At 40.4% G+C, this 21,797-nt stretch overlaps 2 protein-coding genes across 3 annotated transcripts; one reads left to right on the top strand and one right to left on the bottom strand.

The window, feature by feature from the left end:
• Positions 1-81: 81 nt before the first annotated feature.
• LOC110976402 (protein crumbs-like) lies at positions 82-12,944 on the top strand. Of its 2 annotated transcripts, none has more exons than XM_022229632.2 (5): positions 82-1,553; positions 8,561-8,704; positions 9,233-9,487; positions 10,256-10,477; positions 10,740-12,944. In XM_022229632.2, the coding sequence occupies exons 1-5, from the start codon at positions 1,502-1,504 to the stop codon at positions 11,039-11,041; spliced, it is 975 nt and encodes a 324-aa protein (XP_022085324.2). In that variant the 5' UTR covers positions 82-1,501; the 3' UTR covers positions 11,042-12,944. The 2 variants fall into 2 exon arrangements, with proteins under 2 accessions (XP_022085324.2, XP_022085323.2); XM_022229631.2 differs by having other exon boundaries at positions 8,561-8,719.
• Positions 12,698-21,003, bottom strand: nelfb (negative elongation factor complex member B). Its single transcript, XM_022229661.2, has 6 exons — positions 20,849-21,003; positions 18,603-19,522; positions 17,848-17,950; positions 16,115-16,210; positions 15,520-16,011; positions 12,698-14,446 (listed from the first exon to the last, which is right to left on the bottom strand). The coding sequence occupies exons 2-6, from the start codon at positions 19,490-19,492 to the stop codon at positions 14,315-14,317; spliced, it is 1,713 nt and encodes a 570-aa protein (XP_022085353.2). The 5' UTR covers positions 19,493-19,522; positions 20,849-21,003; the 3' UTR covers positions 12,698-14,314.
• Positions 21,004-21,797: the final 794 nt, after the last annotated feature.

Raw genomic sequence — 21,797 nt, 5'->3', positions numbered from 1 at the left:
ATCTGATTTTCTTCAGGTCGAAAATCTGAATTTCGGAAGGGATCAGTAACATCACAGAGCATGGTTCTGTGTGCTTTCGAATCTTGTTATGAACTTATACCATTTGTCATCACGCCTTTTTACAGGTGTCATGGTGGTTCTGAAAGGAGGATTAGTAACAGAAGAAGAGATGGGAAAGGGGAAAGGAGAGGAGGGGCGTGTCTAGCTTTGGTTTTAGAGGGGGTGTAACTATAGGGAGGGGTTACATGACGGCTTTGTATTCGTTTTGGCAATTCGGGTGATTACACTCAATATCGTTTCATTAGGCACGGCGGAACTACCCCTGTAAAGAAGTCGGTGGTGTCACCATGCAATTTTGGTTACCATCATGACCACCATCTTGCCCATTATTTTCCTCCTCCAATTTAAGTCCGTGGATGGCTTGCCAGTTTTCTCTCCCGCACCCATTTTCCTATGATTTAGTAGTAACCGATATCAGTACAAGCATGCCATTTCCAATTGTTCCTGATAACTCCCGAGGTATACCAGCAATAAGTTTGCTACATGGTGTACTATACCCATCAGGCTTCAAATTGTGGATAGGACCACACGCGACACGCCTAGCGTGCTCATTAATTTAAGTGCAGCTGTGTTCTCGCCATGCCCTCGTTTCGTTGACTTTTAATTAAGTATCAACAAAGACCTGCATATTTAGTCCGTCCCTCAAGAGCTATACCTTCTCTAGAAAGTCGGCGACTCTCCTCCCCTCCGTTTCCCGGAAATATAATCTTCAAACCCGACGATCTTGCGAATGTTTGCAACATAGTTTTCACGGGCTTATTACAAACACTCCAGACAGCGAAAAACGTGAACACGATTAAGAACTTTGGAAACAATGACTCACATGCCACTCACATCGTTTGTAGCTGAAGTTAAATTGTTCGCCAAAAGGATATTTCTGCTCTAGAAATGTACACTTTGTTGAAGAGCATTCAGTTTCCCGAAGCAGAAGGCCACATTTACCAAATGTTAGACCTATTTGAAAACGACCTTCGATATTTACATTCCACATTGTAAAACTGGAAATAATAAAAGCACAACATATTTTCAGCTTGATGAGGCCTTCCTGTATTTCTGGCAATTCACTCTACTTGCATGAATGAGCTCACCCCGTGAACTCTCGATGCATAAAGCATCGCAACCGGCAGTCGATTTCTATCGCCTTTACCAACAAGGCTATGAAATAAACGCTGTAGTTCGGGGTGAGGCGAACGATTCTGCGTGAATTTAATCTTGTAACATTTCCTTGTGCAGTTTTTGGTCTGCTAAGTGCGGTTTTAAAAAGTTGGATGGTTTAAATGACAAGTCGATCGACAACATTGTATGTGGTTGAATTACGATTACAGCACTCACATGTATACCATGATTTGGTTTGGATGAACCTCTCGATAGGTATTAGAAACATGTGGTTCAACACCAGGAGAAAAGATAACTCAGTTTGCCCATGTAGTTAGAAAATAACATGGGTTCCATTGTACTGAAAGTGGTGTCGTTGTTTATCTGCGCATGTCTGGGTAAGTTAACCATGTCGATTTTTTTTATAATTATGAACCTGCGTTATTCAATTTTTCCTTCAGTTGAGCGGCACTTCAATTTTTGGAGTAAACCCTTGGAAATTGTCAAGGAAGTGGGAAAATTCAGACCCAATGTTATTTTTCAAAAGTGTAGTTGTGCTTACAACGGGACATTAATTTATTTCAGTGATCTCTTGAAACTGATAATGATATTACCAGGGAACTTCAGAAAACTCGAATTTTATTATTTTATTTCTTGTACCGAAACTTGAGATTACTAAAAACTACTGACACCTAAAGAAAGAAAACATTCAGTTTAGAGTTAGAAGGAAATTAAATCCTATATGCTGGGAGTGAAAACATAGGCCACCCAATGACTCTTTCCCTTTCTTTTTTAGTTGGAAGCGTCTGTACTTCATGACTACTTTAAGAACCTTCGTTTTGATTGGAAGTTCTCTTTTTTAGGGATAACTTCAACTGGGCAATGGTTTCAGGAAAAATCATCTTTTTTGTCAAACGCCCCTGTATTTACTAAGACATTTAAATGCGCTGAGCATAATCCGTCCTGTTATTCTAATGTTTCATAATGAATTTTACGGAGTATTGCCTGATTTATTTTATCAAAAATCAGTTTCATTTGGCCAAACGTAAATAATCAAGAGGATGTTAAAATTCATTCTTCACTCATGGGGTGACGGCATTCATTCATCAAATTTTGTACTGTACTGCAGTGTCTTTCCTTTTTAATTAAAATGAAAGGAAACTAACCAAGTCAAGTTATTAAGCTCAGGTGGTGTTGAAAAATGGTAGTTTCTAGCATTATTTTCAAATTTTGAAATCATTAAAATGAAACTTGAACGAGGCTAAATACTTTAGCGGGCGCCACCCAATTCAAGGGAAATTCTCAGCTCAGCCAGGCAGAGACGCTCAAAAAGTATCCCCCACAAATTCCTTCGAAAAGAGGGGTCTGTGTGGGCCAAGAAATTGTGGTATTGTGTAAGTATGGCCCAAAATCATCTCTGTAGATTCGGGGGCTCCCGTCTGGGAGCAAAGCAGACAAAATGTGATTGCAATTTGTCAGAAGAGCCTCAAAACGGTGAAGGCCAGGATGTCATTTGAAAAATGGCTGCTGAGAAGATAATCAAAACCTTAATTGGTTAATTTACTAAAAACCAGGCTGAAAATCAAATGAAATCTGAGGGACCAAAGAACAAACTTCGTTTGCCCGCAATGGGACTCCAAACTTTGTTGATTTTACACTGTTTTCAATGGGGCTTGAATGAGTGCAGTTCACCTAGTTGGTCTGGGAAGAGGCCCTAGGTCTAGTGGATAATGGCGGCCTACCTTTGGTGAGAGTTTCCGTGCAGTTTGATAGGGTCCAGTCCACTAATTCAAGCCCCATTGAAAACAGTGTAAAATCAGCACCGTTCAGGGCCCAATAGCATGCACGCCAACATCCCTGAGATTTCTGAAACACAAATGAAATTCTTGTCTGGTCACTTATCTTTCAATTTCTTTTCAATTTTTTGTGGGTTAACCAATTACATTTTTAATTATTCCCACAAAACAAAATCACCCCCCAAAAAGTGATTTTTCCGAAGTCTGATTGCAGCCATTTTTCAAGTGGCAACCCTCAACTTTCTCGGGCACTTAGGACCATTTTTCAACCGTAGTTTTTAGCCCTTCTGCTCTCATATGAAAGCTCAAAGACCCAGGGAGTTGATCCTGGCAACGATTTACACAATCTCACCATTTTGGGGGCCAAACAATCTCCTTTTTCAAAAGATACTGTGGGGGCACTTTTAATGCTAATGAGCTGGTCAGAAATTCTCACCTAGTGAATTAGTGGTCTGCACCCTTTGACCATTAACATCAAAAAATAAGCATCGACACTCCCCTTCAGAAGGTCTTTTCTGGGTCACAGGCAGGGCCTGGGCAAGCCATGCAGGCACCAGTTGATGTAAAAAAATACAGGAAGACTCGCATCTGGACAATGTTTGTACACAGTTGAATGGCAGTTGGCCAGGGACCGGCTCGATTATTTTTCCTTGCTCAGGGGAGGCCCCGTTAAAGGTAACTAAACCAGGCTGTTAATGTTCAGCATGATCAGAGGTAGGATTAATAAGCAAACACTGCGTACACAGGAGACGTCAGTGACTCCGTTGACAGTTACAAAAATGTCAGACTTTGTAATGGTTGCAATTTTCTCTCAAAAGTCTTTTGTTCAGTCTGTTCGATTTAAATTTGGACATGATTTCTCATTATGATATTTGATGGGTTTGTGTATCATTTGGCAATTGTATTAGCAGGTTTGGATCAACTTTTTAAAATTAATTTTGTGTTTCACGTTCAACCTCGAGGAAGGATTCCTTCCTCCATGGTTCGACACAGGGTCCTCCTTCCCAACACTTCTTCAGAACACACCTGCAAGCAGGGCTTACTTTAATGTCTCATCATATGTTAATATCAGCACAGTACTAAATTTATAGAGACCCCAAGGAACTTCGCTTAATTTCAGAACTTGTGACGAAGAACAAATCTTCACCCAAACAGGCTCCAATGGAGACACTTTCACCCTGTCTGTTATCCCCTCTGGCTTTGTCAGAGCTGCATGGACGGTCGGGGCAGTTTCAAAGTCAGCAGATGTTAGACTTAACCATGCAACCAGCAACCATGGAGGTTCCTTTCTCCATGCAGCAACAAATGGGTGTTTTTAAGATTGCAGTTCATGCTAGGATTTAGGAAGCATAATTTTGACTGTTGATGACGATATTGGCCTCAGCTTCCACAAACAGCGAACTTTGGGTGATTGTCTTGTCAGGTGGCAGCGATGTCTGCTTAATAATGCAACAAGTTGGAGTAATGTAGCTTGGGGTGTCTGCCTGCTTGAAATGCAGCAAGGGTGTCATAAGTACATGTACTTCAGCTTCTTTTTTTTAAATGTGAACCCTAAATTTCAACTTTTTTTGTACACCTGGTCTTAGCGCCACAAATAGGGCTCTAGTGGCTCCCTTTTGCAATCTGTCTCTTATCTCTCGCCACCAGATAAGAGACAGATTGTAAAAGAGAGCCACTACAGCCCTATTTGTGGAGCTAACCTGGTCTGTACAAAAGTATGGGAACTTTTTACATTTCAGATTTTGCTAGCTGTTTTCAGTTTTAATTTGAAGTGGCTACTCACACCCCTAGTAGTCCCTGTGATGTTGATTTCACCTCATGATGAGCTCATAAAGCCAACGTTTATTTGGCTGTGTGTTTATTTGTCTGCTTGTGTGAAATTTGATAAATGATGTACACTTCCAATTCCAGCTACCAGCATTTTGAGCAAAAAAATCTTACCAAGCAGTGAATTTAAATTGCAAAAATGTCATCATTATTATTCATTCAAAAAATTATTTTCATGTTTGACTGATAGTTAAAAGTGAAAGGCTCAAGCCTGGTCTGAAAGGAAGGACAGTGAAGCCCAAAAAAAGTCTTTTCTGTTACACAGACAAAATTAGCGTGAGTGGGCACAGTCATTTTGAAAGGAATCTCAATTTTTTATCTATACATTTTTTGGGGAGGGCCAAAAAAATTGTAACGTCAATGTGGGTACATGTTCGTGCTAATATACCTCATGTTAATGGCTCCATATACTCACTGGTTGAGTGAGTTTACTGTGCTTGAAATCAGAAAGCACGTATGGTTACAGTACAAAAGCAAGCCACACAAAAATTGGGACTTGGACTCGATTCAGAGCTTTCTAAGTTGAGTTGAGTAACCAGAAAGGGGAGACCTCAAAAGTTTGAAATAAAAAAACACTGACTCCGAGAAGAGAGAAAAATTGACTAAGCTTTGAATCCACATACAGAGCAAACTAAAAGGCCTAAAGCAAACACAAGGGCGCCTTGTTTGATAAGTAGAAAAGTGGGCGTGGAACTCAGTATTCTTCACGAGTTGGTGGCAGGGTGGATTATTGGGGCAAAAGCTATCACATATTCCTAGCATAGACTCGTTTTTCTCCTCCAGGTCTGTGTTCCTAGTTTGCGCATAAACCAATGTATCAGGGTGTGCTGTGTTGCAGTACAAACTTCATATTGGCCATCATTTTTAATGATCTCGGGAAAGGAGGTTTTATTCTCTCCAGAAAGGAAATAAATGTCATCATTTGCAGGGAATAAAAAGACCATATACTGACATTAATTGGAAATATACAATTTCACAGCCCGCATGTCTGCTTATTGGAAGCATGAGCAAAAGTAATTTACTGATTCTCAATAAAAAAAAACATTAAAACCACAGTGAGACTGATGGAATGTTAACACTTCAACATATATTTGGAATGTTTATATACATCAGAGCAGGCATGGTTCCAAATGAACTTAGAATATTTAGAAACCTGATGAAAATTTCATTCAACTTACAGTAAATAAAGTGTGTGGAAGGGTGTGGGTCATTTGGATAGGCCCGGTGTACCAGCTTAAAATAACTTGCCGGCTGAGACACTTCAGTTTCATTCTGTGTTGGTCATAAAAAGTTCCAGGAAACCATTGTTAAATTGAAAAGGCCGGGCCTAATGTGTCTGAACATTTGTGGCATTGACAGACTTTAAAATTCCGTTGGCATTTAACAGCACTAGCTTAGACCAACAAAACAACAACACAAGAAACAGAAGAATTGAATCATTCTGCTTTTCAGGTCAACTGTCTCAGTGCATTCTGGGAAATGTGCAGTATCACATGGGAAAGCTTTGCGTACACAAATGTTCTAAAGATTACACAAACACATGAGTGACCTGTTACAGCTGTGAGGCATTATAAATTAAATAGCACAGAAAGGAGAGAATCCACCCCCTCCTCGTAAGTCAGAGTAAACATAACTATTAAAAATACCAGGCTTGACATTTCAGAGACCAATAACTACTACCCGGTACCATGTTTTGAATCATTGCTTCATGTCAGTTCAATTCAATTCAAATCTTGTTCATTTATCACTGTCTTGCAGCCTTGTGGCTCAGTTGGAAACAGCATAACATACAAGTAAACATTTACAAACAACAAATATAAATTATTAAAATTACTTCTGGTCCAGGTTAATGTTGTACTTCCACAGGCTCATTTCTTAGCCAGTTTTTTGTAGGTGAAGGTTAATGTCAGTATTCCTTGAAATTTTAAATTGTCCTGAAGTTAGAAGACTGGAGGCGTAATTGGGATCTGACTCTGTGTCCAGACTTTATGACATGTTTGCATAAGGTTTTGCCCTGGGGTCATATGTTTGAGGTGGTCAAACAAATTGGCCAATATTCTAGTGTCTCTAACAAAAGTGAGTTTTTTTCCAAGGCGTAAATAAATTCTATGTTTTCCATTTTTCCAAATTTCCCCTCTAAAATAAATCGATCTTGTATTCTGTGTCCCCCTTAACCATTCTGAAGGAAACTGATCTATTTCAAAATATCTTTATTGCTTTTCCTTCCATCTTTGTCTGCTTTAAGTGTGAGGTGATAAAATTCAGCAGAAAAGCCTGAGGTTGTCACTAAAATCAAAGATGTGGGCCACCCCACACTTGAATGGGTAGGGGAAAACCCTATTTATTCCTCGATGGTGTAAGTTTGTATTTATGTGAAAGGGTGTTCAATAAATATTGAACACCATGCTGCATGCCTACCTAGTGTCTAGCAAAGGATAGTTTGAACCATCTGTTAAGGAGAAACGACAAAAAAAGTGGAGATTTTTTTATTCAAATCTCCACCTCTTGATTCGTTTCTCTGACTTAAACAGCGACCCCTCCCTCCACTGTTGTTCAAAAAGGCTTTACTGGTGCTTTGAGATGAATCCATCATTTGTCCAGCGTTGGTTGGCCTTGTATATTTGCATGTACAATGCACATAAAAGCTTTATTCCTGTCCCAATTAAGCCATCATGATTGAGGAACTCCTGGGCTGGGTGCACTACTATTTCATTCACAGGCGCATACATGCTTAACATAAAGTTACAGACATGTAGTCGACACCATCAGTATATGGCACGGTCCATATGGATAAATCTATATGTTAGTTGCAGAAATACGCTAAATTTAAGTTAGCAAAGGCTATCAATATGACTGTACGGAGCTGGGGACCTTTTACACCAACTACAAATAAGTTTCCCAAGTGACTAATTTGAAAACTACAGTTAGATGTCTCTTCAAATGAAGATTACGTTTACAACTTTAGAAGTACAAGCTTACTCTTTGAAATTCCTCAGTCACCAAAGAAAATTCTGTCGATTGAAAATTACTTGCATTTGGAATATCATCTCATTCATCTGGGAAGTATCATACGTAAGTTTCTAAACGATTAATCCGTTTTGCAAAATCGTACATGAATTGTGATTGTTGAAGTTGGTTTTAAAAGTTGTTTAATAACAGAGAAAGAGGTAAAACTGAGCTTTAATCGAAAGTAAAGTTGCTACATGTGAGTTTTAAAATAAATACACAAAGAAAAAGGATAAAGATAACAAAAATTATACATTACCATTAGAATAAATATCTATATTAAAATGAAAAAAAAAAACTAAAATGGAAGGAACATGTAAAATAAAACTAAAATTCAAAAGGTATGTAAAAATGAAGGAGACACCTTAACAATATATAGTGCAACGTAAGGAGCGGTTCACTTTTGTTGAAAGTCGCTGATCTCAACAGAAAACGTCACTGCGTCAAATCTAAAAATTTGAGTGTTAACCGTATTGAACGTCTAAAACAATCTGCTTTATTGTTCAGAGCATTTCTTACCGTGTTTGACCATGTAATTTAATATCACAAGTGATTTTTCTTTGTGTATCAAGTGGCTTTTGAAGAATGTCCACACTCTACATTCTTAAAAACTTTACGTTCTTTTAAAAATGTATAGTTAACTGTACATTCTTAAGATTAATCGACACTTTACTGAATAGGGTGACGTCACAAGAGTGGTTTAAGCATAGTTCTTACATTTCTAGATTGTAAACATCATCACAGAACCACTTTTATATTGCACATTCATTTTGCAGGACCACTTTGTAATGATCCAGCCTACAGCTTGGACTGGTCAGAAGATGACATAAGCAACTCCACCCACTGCCAGTGTATAGAGGAATTTGACGGTCCTCTCAGTGAACAAAGAGTAACCCAAAACAATGCGAGTTGTGTCCAGTGTGAGTGTGCACCGGGTATGATAACTGTTGATTAAACTTTGTGATGAGATTTGACAGTTCATATTAAATAGGAGGGTTTCTAGAAAGTTTTAGACCACTTTGAATCAGTGTTGTTGACTCGAGTCGCAGACTGGGACTCGAGTTACTAGTTTTTGGACTTGAGAAAAACTTGACTTGGAAAAATTTGATTTGCAACTTGACTTGATTTGGGAATTTTTTATGAGAAACGTTAGTTTTGGAGGAACAGGAACATTAGTTACAACTTACACCAAGTTTATCAAGCCAGCTTGATGTGGCACTAGTTTCCCATAGAAGAACTTACTAGGAAATCTGCCCATTGACTGTCAAGTATTAGGGGGCCTAAGATGTAATGATGAGTCCAATATGGGGTATTCCATAAAATAGATGCACACAAAAGGCTAGCACCATCTTTCCATTTGCATAGAATATGTAGTTATTCCAGCCCCTGGTCAGTTTTGTTCGGGGATAATTGGACAATAAGCCTACGCAAATTTGTTCTGACCACAGATAGCCACTGTGAAATCAAGTTACCAGACTGTGCCAGCAACCTGTGCCAAAACAATGCAACTTGCCAGGATCAAGACCACAGCTGTGAGTGCTACTTCAACTGCACCAATGCTGTTTATAATGGTACCATCAGCTATCTATGTGATTGCTCCGCTGGCTTCAGCACCATCTGCGAGCTGAAAATCAACTGGTGTAGCAGCAATTGCACCAGTACAACAGACACATTTCTTTGCAGTTGTGGAATGGGATACACAGGTAAAATGTGGAGAGAATTGTCAACTTCTTTTCAGTGTCTTGTATAGAAAATGTAAAATTCAATATGGCATGTTTATGGCTTGTTATGTTCAAGCTCAGAAGGCAGAACATTATGTGGACTTGAGGTATGTTCTTAGCAACAAATTAGTATTTTTCTAAGAACTTAAAGAACAGGATGTTTAAATTATTGCTTATAAAACGACAAATTCCCATGGGTGTATTTGGGTTTTCTTTACAGGTGGCATTTTCTTTGAATTCAGAGCGTGATAAATTAATTTGTTCATTTAAGACAGATCACAAGTTACTTGATGGTGTTGGGGGCTATTCCAAACTGACACAAGGGGTGTCTCAATGTTTACCTTAGGAGTACCCCCAACAAAAGCCTTAGAAAAACCTATAAACCTTTGGAGCTATGTTTCTGGGCCTTTGTTGGTGCCTAAAAAATGGATATTGATATAATGGGTCGCATGTAGGATGAGTTGGCTGCCCAGATTTCGGTACCTGACACACCATGATGAATAAATTCCTTCTGGCTGAGGTATGCACACACACCAGTATTTCTGTCTTTGTGTGTATTTCATGTTTTCTGCTTATAAAAGCCTTATAAAAAACCTTAAAAAACTTTAAGGTAAACTTTGGGTTACCTCGTTTAATTTTGAATCCTTCTGTAATTAACTTTTCACTAAGTCATCTGTTAGGTTAATCATTTGGTCAGGGTTGTAGGATTATCGCAAGTGTGTCAAGCGTTTGAAATACATCCAACTCCAGGCACGTTCTGTGAAATCAAGTTACCAGACTGTGCCAGCAACCTGTGCCAAAACGGAGCGACGTGCCAAGATCTAGACTATGGCTACAAGTGTCACTGTGCTGATGGTTACAGCGGTGATGACTGTGAGACTGACATTGATGAGTGTGCTGTGGAGCCGTGTGAAAACGGTGGCAATTGCACCGATGCTGTCAATGATTTTATTTGTAACTGCACCGGCACTGGTAAGTTCAAGGCCTTTAAAATACCCAAGATGGTCAATTTCAAAAGGTTGCTGCAAACTCACTTGGCATTTTGATTCTCATCTTAATTATCAATTTGTTTGGGTTTCAATCAATCAAAGTTTCAATCAAGATTGTTTGGGTTTTGAGTTTAGTACAGGTCCTTTCTCAATGTCCTAGTCTTTTCATGTTTCCAAATTCTCTTTTCTCCACAAATTCATTCTCCTTATCTACTTCCTCTGCCCCTGCGTTTACCTTCAACCAGATTACCATGGAAACACCTGCTCTGACATTGATCATGAAAACACCACAATCAACCCACATCTCAACAACACCAGTACCAACATACCAGGATCTGATCAGGCCATCAAGCCAGCTCTGATTGTTGGAATAGTGGGCGGGGCAGTTGTCATTATCATCATCATCATCTTGGGCATCTTCCTCATCAAAATCAAGAAGAGGAGGTCTGCCAGAGGCACTTACAACCCCAGACTTCACGAGATGTCTAGGGGCAGGGTAGTAATGGATGACATCCTCAAATTGCCTCCGCAAGAGAGGCTCATATAAAAGCTATGTACTTATCAACCTCATTCCGATGATGTTGAACCCTATTTGACTTCAGCTGGAACAAGTTGTTCTGCTGGGAACACATGTTCCAGAATTTGTATCCTTGTGAAGAGGATGCTTTGTTCTTGTGTGTCTGCACAAGGCACTTTATTTCAGCTCAGCAGTACCTGCACAATTGGACTGGGGAAGATTCTGAAATGCCCCACTCGAAAGTGTTGAGTAAGTTAAAGCCCCAGTCAAGCTGTGAAGATCTTAAATGCAACTGGAATGCTGTCTTTTTAACGACTTCCTGCCGGGGACTCCGGGAATCAGAGACGTATGCTTTATATGCGTGAACGGGGTCTCCGAACTCGTACAAAGGAAACAGGGCCCTGTAACAAAAGACTGTACTCCGAACAAAAGACCAGGCTGCTGGGCATTAGCAACATTTTTCACTCTCAAAAGTGGTGATAATCCAGCCTTGTTTTGAAACCGTATACCAGGGTTCGGGGCATTTATAGCGAGCGGATTACCACCGGGGACAAAAGCGCTCCATCACCGCAGCAATGAGCCACACAGCACTGCTGCACGTTAATCTGGCCCCTATTGAAAAGAGGTCAGCAGTGCACTGAGCCAGGTTCGTGAACAAAAGAAAGTTACATAACATCGCACAATCTGGGCTCTTTTTACAAGGCTGCAAGCCTGGCTGAAATACTCGGGCGTCAGTGAAGGTCACCTGTCAACTTAGAGTAGTGCCTAAAGATTACTATGTTTGGCTATAAGCGTCCGTTAAATGAAATGATGAATTTTTGAAGAATTTTGAAAACGGAAAAAATGATAATTATGCCGGCCCAGCATCATCAACATTGAAAAATGCCCCAGCATGAAGTGGTTAAGAAAACAAAATCTTGATCATTTTCAAATGACGGTCTTATAGTTGTCGTAAACGTACGCGCGAACTTTCTTTTGTCCGTTACATTTTTTCTGTGATTTTTAATCATTCATCTACTCTAGGGCAAGAGTTTACTTTTATTGTTGTGAAGACCAGCCGCAGGTTGTTGCTCTAGAATTAAATTTTAAATTAACAAGAAATCAGAGATGCTGAAAGCTTGTAAAAGGTTTGGTTCAGCTGGACTTTATCTGCCATGTCCAAGTATTATTCACGAAGTATTTTGCAGTACTTTTGTAAAACTATTTGAGATGTACATAGATTGCTTCCTATATTCTGCATTGTCACTGTTCCTGCAATGGGACTATAATATTTTCATAACGGATATATTTTACGGCAATTGTGTTATAAGTTTCAATTTGTTTTGCCATCTCATTCCTGCATTTTACAAAGTGACAGATTTTTTTTTGTTATTTTAATGGAACTTACTTTTCGATAATTTTCCCAACAGTTTTCTTCTTTGATTTAGTAGCAGTTTGAACAACTCATAAATTTGTGTTTTTCTACATTTCAAATCTGATGTTTTAATTGAAGTCAAAAGCCACTTTCAATTTTGTTAAAAGTTTTAACCAGCATTCATTTCACACTTTGTTCACATCTCAGAAACAGCATCAATACATTGCAGTTGAAAATAAAAATTATGTATAGGTCAAGTTGGGTGTTACGCTTTTTAGTACACAGAATCCAATCAAATCGACAAAGAACTCGTGTTTGACTCCACAAGAATCTTTAGGTATGCCATGGTTTATTCAAGACTGGAATGTGAGTTTGTGCTTGTAAATTTGACAGCTGAGCTGCTCCAGCAGGAGGCCGACATTTTTAAGTATTTTCTTGGAAAATGCAAAGATAAGTCTACACATATGTAGATCTAACTAAAATGACTTTAAATTATTTATGTAAACTGTACAACTGCACAGGTTTGAGTCTTCATTAGAGAAATATGCCTTAAGAAAATAGCTGAGCATACCATGTAAAGGTCATGTGACCAAGTGTTGTTTTTTTTTCAGAACCACAAATAGGCATGTTACCTGACAAAGATGTGTGCGTTTGTTATGTAGGGTAATGCCTTCAATATAGGGTTTGCAAGGCTGCACTCTTGCAGACTGAAGCTTGATTCATAGGGTATGCACAAAAGAGGTTTCCCTATGGAACAAAACAATTACCCTGCAAGATGGCTACCATGCAAAGCCTCTATGTGGCTGCTGTGTGCACAGCGGCCATCTTAGATGCAACTCTAATAACAGGCAATTCGCAAACCAAGCCTTTATCTAATTGTTTACTTTGCTCCATTAAATTTTCACTGAACAGTCAAGCACCATACAAATGCAAATCATAAATTCTGTTCTGGACAAATAAGCCTTTTGCGAGTTAAATTTGAATAAAATCTGGTACACTGAGTTCTTTAAATTCATGTGAACATAATTCGAATTCTGCATACTAAAGCCACTGTTGCTATACCTTGTGATTCGGGGCAAGCTTTTCCTTAGTTACATAAGAGACGCCTTGCAATAATATACTGTTCTAAATGGATAAGAAAGGCACAAAGGAAGCAGTCCATTCCAGAGATGGTGGTTGCTATGCAAAAGCTTGCCCCAAATCACAACAGTGTCTTTAGTCTGGGGAACTCAAATTGTTATGTTTATGTGCAATCAGATAACTCAGTGTACCAGATTTTATTCAAATTGAATTCTCAAATGGCTTATTGGCCCGAGAATTGCTACTTTTGCATGTACATTTATACATATTTTATTAACAAATTTCTGTACAGCTTGGACCAAGATTTTCACTCGGACGCAGCCATGCTGCGCAAAGAATTCATTCCCATATCCAGAAATTCAGTTTTCAGACACTACATGTATGCACATTTAATGTAATGATGAATACGTCCCTCTTCCTTACACACCCACCTCCACATGTGAAAAGTACCTGACATCTCTCAACTCCCATAACTAACATAACATTGATCATTTTAGTGAGGACATTGCAGATAAATGAATTTGAAGACAGCTCTGAAGGGCAGAACCACATTGATTTCTATTGCCAGTAAAGCAACACAGTTCATGGATTTTTCAAAATAAAAAATGGACTAAGTCCGCCACACATGCATGAATTTGGTAACTTGGCTGTCAAATGTGGGATCCTACAAACTGATCAAAGTGAAACAACATTGGGCCAATGTAGGGCAGTTTCCTTAAATATAAACTGAAAAAAAAATACCACGGTACACAAATCAGCAGTTTTGCTATCCACAAAGCCAAAAAGCTTCAATTAGAGACTGCACTATGAACCCCTTGGTAGGGGATAGTCAAGGTGTTTACCTAGCTGAGGGGGCGGAGTTTATTAGGTCAGAGAGGTGCTGGTGTTGGCACACTCATCAAGGGTGAGTCCAGGGGTTCAGGTGCTGTGGCTGGGCTAGGTGTGTGTGCTTCAATCTTCTTCAACACATTTCCGTACAAGTCACGTACTTCTTGGCCATGCTGCAAGGAAAAAGGATTTCAAGCCACTTATATTCTGCGCTGTGAATCTGGGAGTCAAATGTTAAAAGAAAATCCTGCGAATAGGCCTCTTCACTTATAAATTCATAATTATGCAGGCATGCGCACAAATGGCCTTGGCGGCAAGAAATGTTAGCAGGCCATTAAAAATGTACAGGGGTGCGACTTTGATGATCATTTTCTCTCAGGTTTTCTGGCTTTGCTCATTTTTTTCTTCAGAAAATCCTATTAAATCGGGTTTGCTATTAGTTTCTAATTTAAGTGGAATTTTTAGTGCTCTGTGAAAAGACTTTATAATTGTATTTTTTCCTATGCGCACGAGATCGCCGTTTCTTAGTATGGCCCCTTCCATCATAAGTAGTGTAAAAGTACATTGTTAGTGTTCTTGGAGCCAACCTGTGCATTTGTAAAAACATGTACTGCTATTCAATGTACCTCCATGGTTTTATCCAATGTACCAGTACTCTACCTATTCGATTCGCTGCTTTCTGCACTTGGGAAATCTGAAGAACCAGATCTCTTTCTCTTTGGAATCTGCACTTTGTCTTGTACAACCCCAAACAACAACTGGATACCATTTCTTTTGGTAGTACTCCAAGCTATGACTATTAGTTCAACAGTAAGCTGGGTAAATGTATGTACATTGAACATCGGTACGTGTTTTTACAAATGCACAGGTTGGCTCCAAGAACACTAACAATGTAATTTACACTACTTACTACTACTAAGAAACGACGATCTCCTGCGCACAGGAAAAATTACGATTATAAAGTCTTTTACAGAGCACTAAAAATTCCACTTAAATTTGAAACTAATAGCAAACATGATTTAATGGGATTTTCCGAAGAAAAAAGGAGCAAAGCCAGAAAACCTGAGAGAAAATGATCACTGAAGTTGCACCCCTGTACATTTTCAATGGCCTGCTCACACTTCTTGACACCAAGGCCATTTGTGCGCATTTGTACATAATTATGAATTTATTAATGAAAAGGTCTACAGAAACAAGACCTTAGCAGAATTAGAGCCCTCATCATTAATACACGGCTGCAACCTACCTCTGTCTTCGGTTCCAACTTGTCCATCAACTCCATTGTTCTCTGTGACGGTATCCGGTGGAAGACATACTCCATCAGTCGCAGCGAATGTCTCAAAATGTTCTCCTGAATGCTGGAGGCAAGGAGGAAGTCATCAAAGATGAGGTTGCAAAATGTCTCGGAGGCAAAGTCCTCGCTCATCAGAGCCAGCTGCGATGTGAAAGGATGCAGGAAGATGTCCTCATAAGACATGTTGCCCTCCATCTTGGTCATCTTGGGCAGGATGCGGGACAGGGCTTCCTTGTTCCTCTGCCGAGTGATGTTTAAGACGTAGTAAAGGAGCAGTGTGGCTGCAATGCGGTCCTTGCGGGCAGATCTGAGGAGCTGGTTGGGAATGTCTTGGAGTTTGGGATCATCCTCGGTCTCGTGGATTCGCTTGTTGATGTGGCGGGTATAGTCATCGGCAAGGAGGGACACAAGACTCGGAAGGAATCTCACAACCAGGTCGTTTTCCTACAAATGTTCCACAAAAGGACACAAACCAAGAACTAAACTCTGACTTTCAGTTTAGGACGAGCCCAAAAACTTACAAGGGTCTCAAATGACACAAGCTTACCATTTTTGGTTCACGGAACAGCTGTTTATCAATCATATCCCAGGCACCAAGTCCCAGGGCTAACATTCTCAGAAGCAGCAACAAGACAGCGCTTTCCTGTAAAAGATAGTTATCAAATAAAAATCAAATTAATGTCCATGAAAAGAAAACACAAAAGTGAATGTAGTCTTGTTCTATTGAGACACTTTATGTCGGGTAACAAGACTTGATCTTTAATCTTTAAACTTCAAACTTCTTATTCCCAAAAGCTTGGTGATCATAATTTCAACCACTTGCTGCTGGGTGGTTTGAAAAATGCAGTGCACATAATCCGGACTTTTCCAAGATTTTCAGTTTTCAAAATTCTTCAAAAATTCCTCATTTCAATTAATGGACGTTTACACCCTGGTGAATTACTGTCTGGTGGCCAAACTAGTCTGACAGACAAACTTTATTGACGCCCGAGTATTTCAGCCAGGCCTGCAGCCTTGTAAAAAGAGCCCAGATTGTGCAGTGTTATGTAACTTTCTTTTGTTCACGAACCTGGCACAGTGCGCTGCTGACCTGTTTTAAATAGGGAACAGATTTGCGTGCAGCGGTGCTGTGTGGCTCATCGCTGCAACGGTGGAGCACTTTTGTCCCCGGTGGTAATCTGCTCGCACTAAATGCCCCAAACCATGGTATACTGTTTCAAAACAAGGCTGGATTATCTTCACTATTGAGAGTGAAAAAATGTTGGCAATGCCCAGCAGCCTGGTCTTTTGCTCTGAGTACAGTCTTGTTACAAAGACCCAGTTCCCTTTGTCCGATTTCAGAGTCCCCAGCGGCAAGTGGTTAACCACTTCGGACCGGGGCATTTTTCAACGTTGAGGATGCTGGGCCGGCATGACTATCATTTTTTCCGTTTTCAAAATCCTTCAACAATTCATCATTCCATTTAACAGTCGTTTATAGCCGCACGGAGTAATCTCCAGGCACCACTCTAAGTTGACAGGTGACCTTCATTGACGCCCGAATATTTCAGCCAGGCCTGCAGCCTTGTAAACAGAGCCCAGATTGTGCGGTGTTATACAGCTGTCTTTTGTTCACGAACCTGGCTCAGTGCACTGCTGACCTCTTTTCAATAGGGGCCAGATTAGCATGCAGCGGTGCTGTGTGGCTCATCGCTGCGGTGGTGGAGAGCTTTTGTCCCCGGTGGTAATCCGCTTGCTCTAAATACCCAAACCCTGGTATACGGTTTCAAAATAATGCTGGATTATCACCACTTTTGAGAGTGAAAAATGCCGGTCATGCCCAGCAGCCTGGTCTTTTGTTCGGAGTACAGTCTTTTGTTACAGGGCCCTGTTTCCTTTGTCCGAGTTCGGAGACCCCGGCCACACATATAAACCATACGGCTCCGATCCCGGAGTCCCCGGCTGGTAGTGGTTAATGTAAAGGTGCAGCAGCAATGCAAAGGAAGGGACAACTGCCTCCCTGTGGGAACTAACCCTTACCCCCCGAGCCTGGCTTGGCCATTGCAAATGTGAACTTGTACTTCTTAAAATCTGGATACACATCTAAAATCTGGATACAAAGCATACAATACTTGTACAACATTTTTCTGAGATAAACACATCTACAATAATACGATATTACATTGCTGAAAAGTGGTTTCAGTGGTAGACTGTGGTCCATTGTTTGCAGACTCAACGCTTTACTTGCAGTGCATATGTAAGACAATGTACAATTTGAAAGGTGGGGGCCTAACGTCTTACCCTTGGTAACTTCTCTGTGTTCAAGAGTTGTTGTAAGACCTTGATGCCACTGCTGGCTAAGGTGTGAATGGAAAACGGGTCACACAGGATCATCGAAAGGTCACTGAAAACAGTTGGAAAACATTTCTCATCAGTGGTTTTATTCAAGTTGGTTGGAACATGAGAACATAAGTACTTATTCAGGTGAAAAGCATTACATCGTTTTTTAAATGTCCACAGGAATATAGTTTTCATTAGGGCTCATTACGTGACTATTTTGATTTTGAGTCAATTCTTTAAAAACTTGCATTTTAAATCTTAATTCAGTTGTTTGGATCTTTTAAAGAGCATCTCTAAGGAAAGCATGTTTTCTCTGATTTTATATGTTCAAATAAATATGGAAGTATCCAAATCGAATGCAGTGTTTTTTGTCTTAAGAGTTCAACTATAAAAAGCTAAAAAGGGCTTTTTTTCTGTTCACGCCAAGATGCGAATTCTGAATGTACACTGCGTCATTTGGAGAAAACAGAGAAAACGAGGGGACCCCTTGCCCTGTGTTCGTGGTGGATAAACCCTTGTGCATGCCAAACAACAGCTACATTATTTGAACAGATAAAAATCAGAGAAAACATGTTTTCCTTCGAAGTGCTTTTTAACAAAGAAAAAATGAAACTCTAATATCTATTTGCTTATATCAACTTGTTTGAGAATTAAATTAGTTGATTTCTGGGCCTCAACTCATGCATTTTGTTGACAGTGTGGCCAATAATATTCACCCTAGGACTTGTTCCTGCCCTCTCCTGACACCATCAAGAAAGCCTTGGAGCTCCCGGGCACGTTTCTCATCCACAAACTTCTCACGCACACAGGCGTCCAAACACCAGGTGAATTTATGGCACGGGTCCTCTGTGCAAATCTCGTGCACTTCCATGTCATGTAGAACCATGAGGAGCTCGGCCCGCAGCGTGCAGTAGTGCATTGTCCTACTCCTCAGAAATAACGTCCTCAGAAACTGCAGCACCATGTCATACAACCTGACGCTCTTGCCGACCATGTGAGCGAGTTTCTGGACCACTTCGCCCTGGCGTCGTGTCTTGGGCGTCACCGAGAAGAACATGTGCGAGTTGATGGTCTCATTACCAAACAGGACAGCCTCTTTGCTTTTGATGTAGTCTGACAGTAGTGGAGACACTTCGCTGCCGAAGAGTGACGGGTTCTGCTCCCATATCTGGCGTTTTACTTCAGTTGAAGCCGCTTTGTACAGTTCTCGATCGTCTACGACAGCCATCAGGTACTTGGGGGGAACCTTTGGAAGGAGCTTCATGATCTCCATGACAACTGGCTGTACCGATTTCACTCTGATGAGAGGGAAGCACTTGGACAGCAGCTCCTCAATGGTCTTGAAGGACTTCTTGTTTCCGACTTCCGAGAGCTGCCTACATTTCTCGATGAGCTGTTGCCGGAGTTCTTCCATGATGGAGCGGTGGAATTCAAAGCGGCGGATGCCATGGAGGTCCAGCAAGGGCAGAGCAGGTTGGAGGGTGGGCAAGAGAATCCCATTCTCAGCCTGGAAGTCTTCAATGGCTTGTTGGGGATCGGTGCAATTAGTCAAAGCCTCACGAAGATGGTCCGGCCCAGCAATGCCAATCTCCTCAAACCCAGACATCCTAACTGTGACATACACTTCAATGCTATCCTGTAAAAGCAAATGCAGATGTTAAAGGCAGATTAAATGCATTAACCCTAACAATCCTAAAACGTCTAATGGTTGAAGGACCGAGGGCTGTTAGGGTTAAGGCCTGGAATTATTTTCTTTGAAAAAAATTTGTGTACTTTGTAGGGTTAGTTTTCCGATGTTTTTCTGGAATACAAAAGCATGAAGCATGCAGGAAACGGTGCTCAGAAACTCAGGTACTGGTGCTTCAAAATCAATACAGCTGCCAGCACACTGTTCATTGACGGCGATCCAGTCTCTGAATTTTAAGCCTATTACATTGTCACTCTATTGCGTTATGCGTTATGAAAAAACATGTCAACATGTTCAATCACTGCATGCAATGACAGTAGAATCAGATACATGTATGTTTGACAAAGAACCAGTGCTTTGCACACGTTTTTACCACATCAACAGTAAAATATGAAGAGAACTCGTGAAATTAACAGTAGTTGCTTTTCAAATGCTGCACATGTGACTAAGAAAACATGTAAACCATGTAAACAAAAGCGTTAGGAGAAAAAAATATCATTCTGAGGTATTTGTGAAGACAGCAAAGACGACAGGATTTAATCATTTGTCTTTCTTACATTTATTAAATTTGTTTATTCTAACTTCCCAATAAAAATATTAAGCCTTGAGTCTCGCCGAAAAATTGGGGTTGGTCGGGAATTCAGGAGCATTGTTTTGGCCTTGCAAGTTGGATTCTCCGACCTACTCAAACGTCGATGTTTGTGTTGCACAGACCATTGCCTCTGTTACTAAATGAATGAATGAGCAGAATGAACAATAATCGGAAGTGGAAATGGGGCGAAGTGGCCGACACGGCCATGTATATTATTAGCCCCAACAAATAGGGCTGTCTGTTATCTGTCGCCTACACAGCCCTACTTCAAGGCATGTCTTACATGCCTGAAATCCAAACTGCAGGATTGACACAAACTTTGAATCCTAATATCTTCCGAAATGAGTAAGTTATGAAGTTAAATTGTCGAGTCATTCTCATTTCGGAAGATTAGGGATTCAAAGGTTGTGACAATCCTGCAGTTGGGATTTCAGGCATTTAAGACATGCCTCAAGGTAGGGCTGTGGTGGCGACAGATAAGTGACAGATTGTAAAAGAGAGCCACCACAGCCCTATTTGTGGGGCTAGTATTATTATGTGCAGGTACACACTACACTAAACACGCACTTGAACAAACGCGCACGTTCTCACATTAGTCATTCATATAACAATATGGTGCATGGTGAACAATAGGTCGCATCATATTTCCCTTTCTACTGTATACCGTGACCATTCATACGTACCAAAATACTCCTTGTACCTTGACAAATTAACCAGTAATTTTGTGCAGTCGTTTGATGCCTGTAGCCGGAGTTGAACCCGATTTTTCCCACAGCAATCAACTTCGCGTTGTTTCACTTCGAAGATGGCCGCCATGGGCCGATTTGTTACTGCGCATGCGAATTAATACCAAATCCGACCCGATAGTTGGTACTCGACAGGAAAAAATTGGACGTCGGGCCGTTATTCGTTATTCATGCACTTCCAGTATGGTGGGAACCAGTTAGTTTACAACGTGCACAACCTGTATACAAGCAAAGATTGGTTTCAAGGTTTCAACATTTAGGAAATCAAATACAACAGTAATGAACTGTTATCATGTCTTAGTAATGGATCAAATGTGCTAAATCTCATTAGAAATACCATTCACATTTAGATAACATTTGTTGCTCTCATCAAAACCATTGCCTTCAACTCTTGTACTTCAGCAAAACTTTCACTGTACAAAGCTCTCGTCCTTCCCATATTGGAGTATGGTGTACTACCTGCTGGCTCCCTCAGACAAGGAAGCAGTGATAATTTGGAGAAAGTTCAAAAACGTGCGACCCGTTTTTATCCTTGGCCAGAACCATGGTGTGATGAGTTACCCTGATAGGTTAGAAACTAGGGGTTGGTCTGACTTATCTTGTCGTCGTAATTATGCTGTTCTCTCGTTTGTCTCCATATTGCTTTAATGTACGTAATCAATGTGTTTACAATGTTTCTAATAATTCCCGCTATGTTCATGATGTTTTGCTTCAACACCGACAAGCTAGGACCCAATCCCTGCATTTATCTTGTTTCCATGCTTTCCCTCGTCTTTGGTCAACTCTCCCTGAACACGTTCGCAATGCTACGGTTTAACAGCCTTTTTCAACGTTTTTTCCGACTCTCCGAAGCAGTGTTCTCTTTTCATAAACCCCAACCCCATTG

This window comes from Acanthaster planci, linkage group LG11 (genome assembly GCF_054643075.1).
Source record: "Acanthaster planci isolate LZ-2023a linkage group LG11, COTS_SCS, whole genome shotgun sequence".
In the NCBI taxonomy this organism is placed as follows: Eukaryota; Metazoa; Echinodermata; class Asteroidea; order Valvatida; family Acanthasteridae; genus Acanthaster; species Acanthaster planci.
The sequence above is the reverse complement of the archived record's forward strand: the minus strand, read 5'-3'. Positions and strand labels throughout refer to the sequence as shown.

Coding starts and splice junctions, on each gene's coding strand:
- LOC110976402 (XM_022229631.2), top strand. CDS start 1,502: ATGGGTTCCATTGTACTGAAAGTGGTGTCGTTGTTTATCTGCGCATGT. Junction 1,554..8,560: donor GTTTATCTGCGCATGTCTGG/GTAAGTTAACCA, acceptor TTCATTTTGCAG/GACCACTTTGTAATGATCCA. Junction 8,720..9,232: donor CCAGTGTGAGTGTGCACCGG/GTATGATAACTG, acceptor TTCTGACCACAG/ATAGCCACTGTGAAATCAAG.
- nelfb (XM_022229661.2), bottom strand. CDS start 19,492: ATGTCTGGGTTTGAGGAGATTGGCATTGCTGGGCCGGACCATCTTCGT. Junction 16,211..17,847: donor ACACAGAGAAGTTACCAAGG/GTAAGACGTTAG, acceptor TATCTTTTACAG/GAAAGCGCTGTCTTGTTGCT. Junction 14,447..15,519: donor AGTTGGAACCGAAGACAGAG/GTAGGTTGCAGC, acceptor TTTTCCTTGCAG/CATGGCCAAGAAGTACGTGA.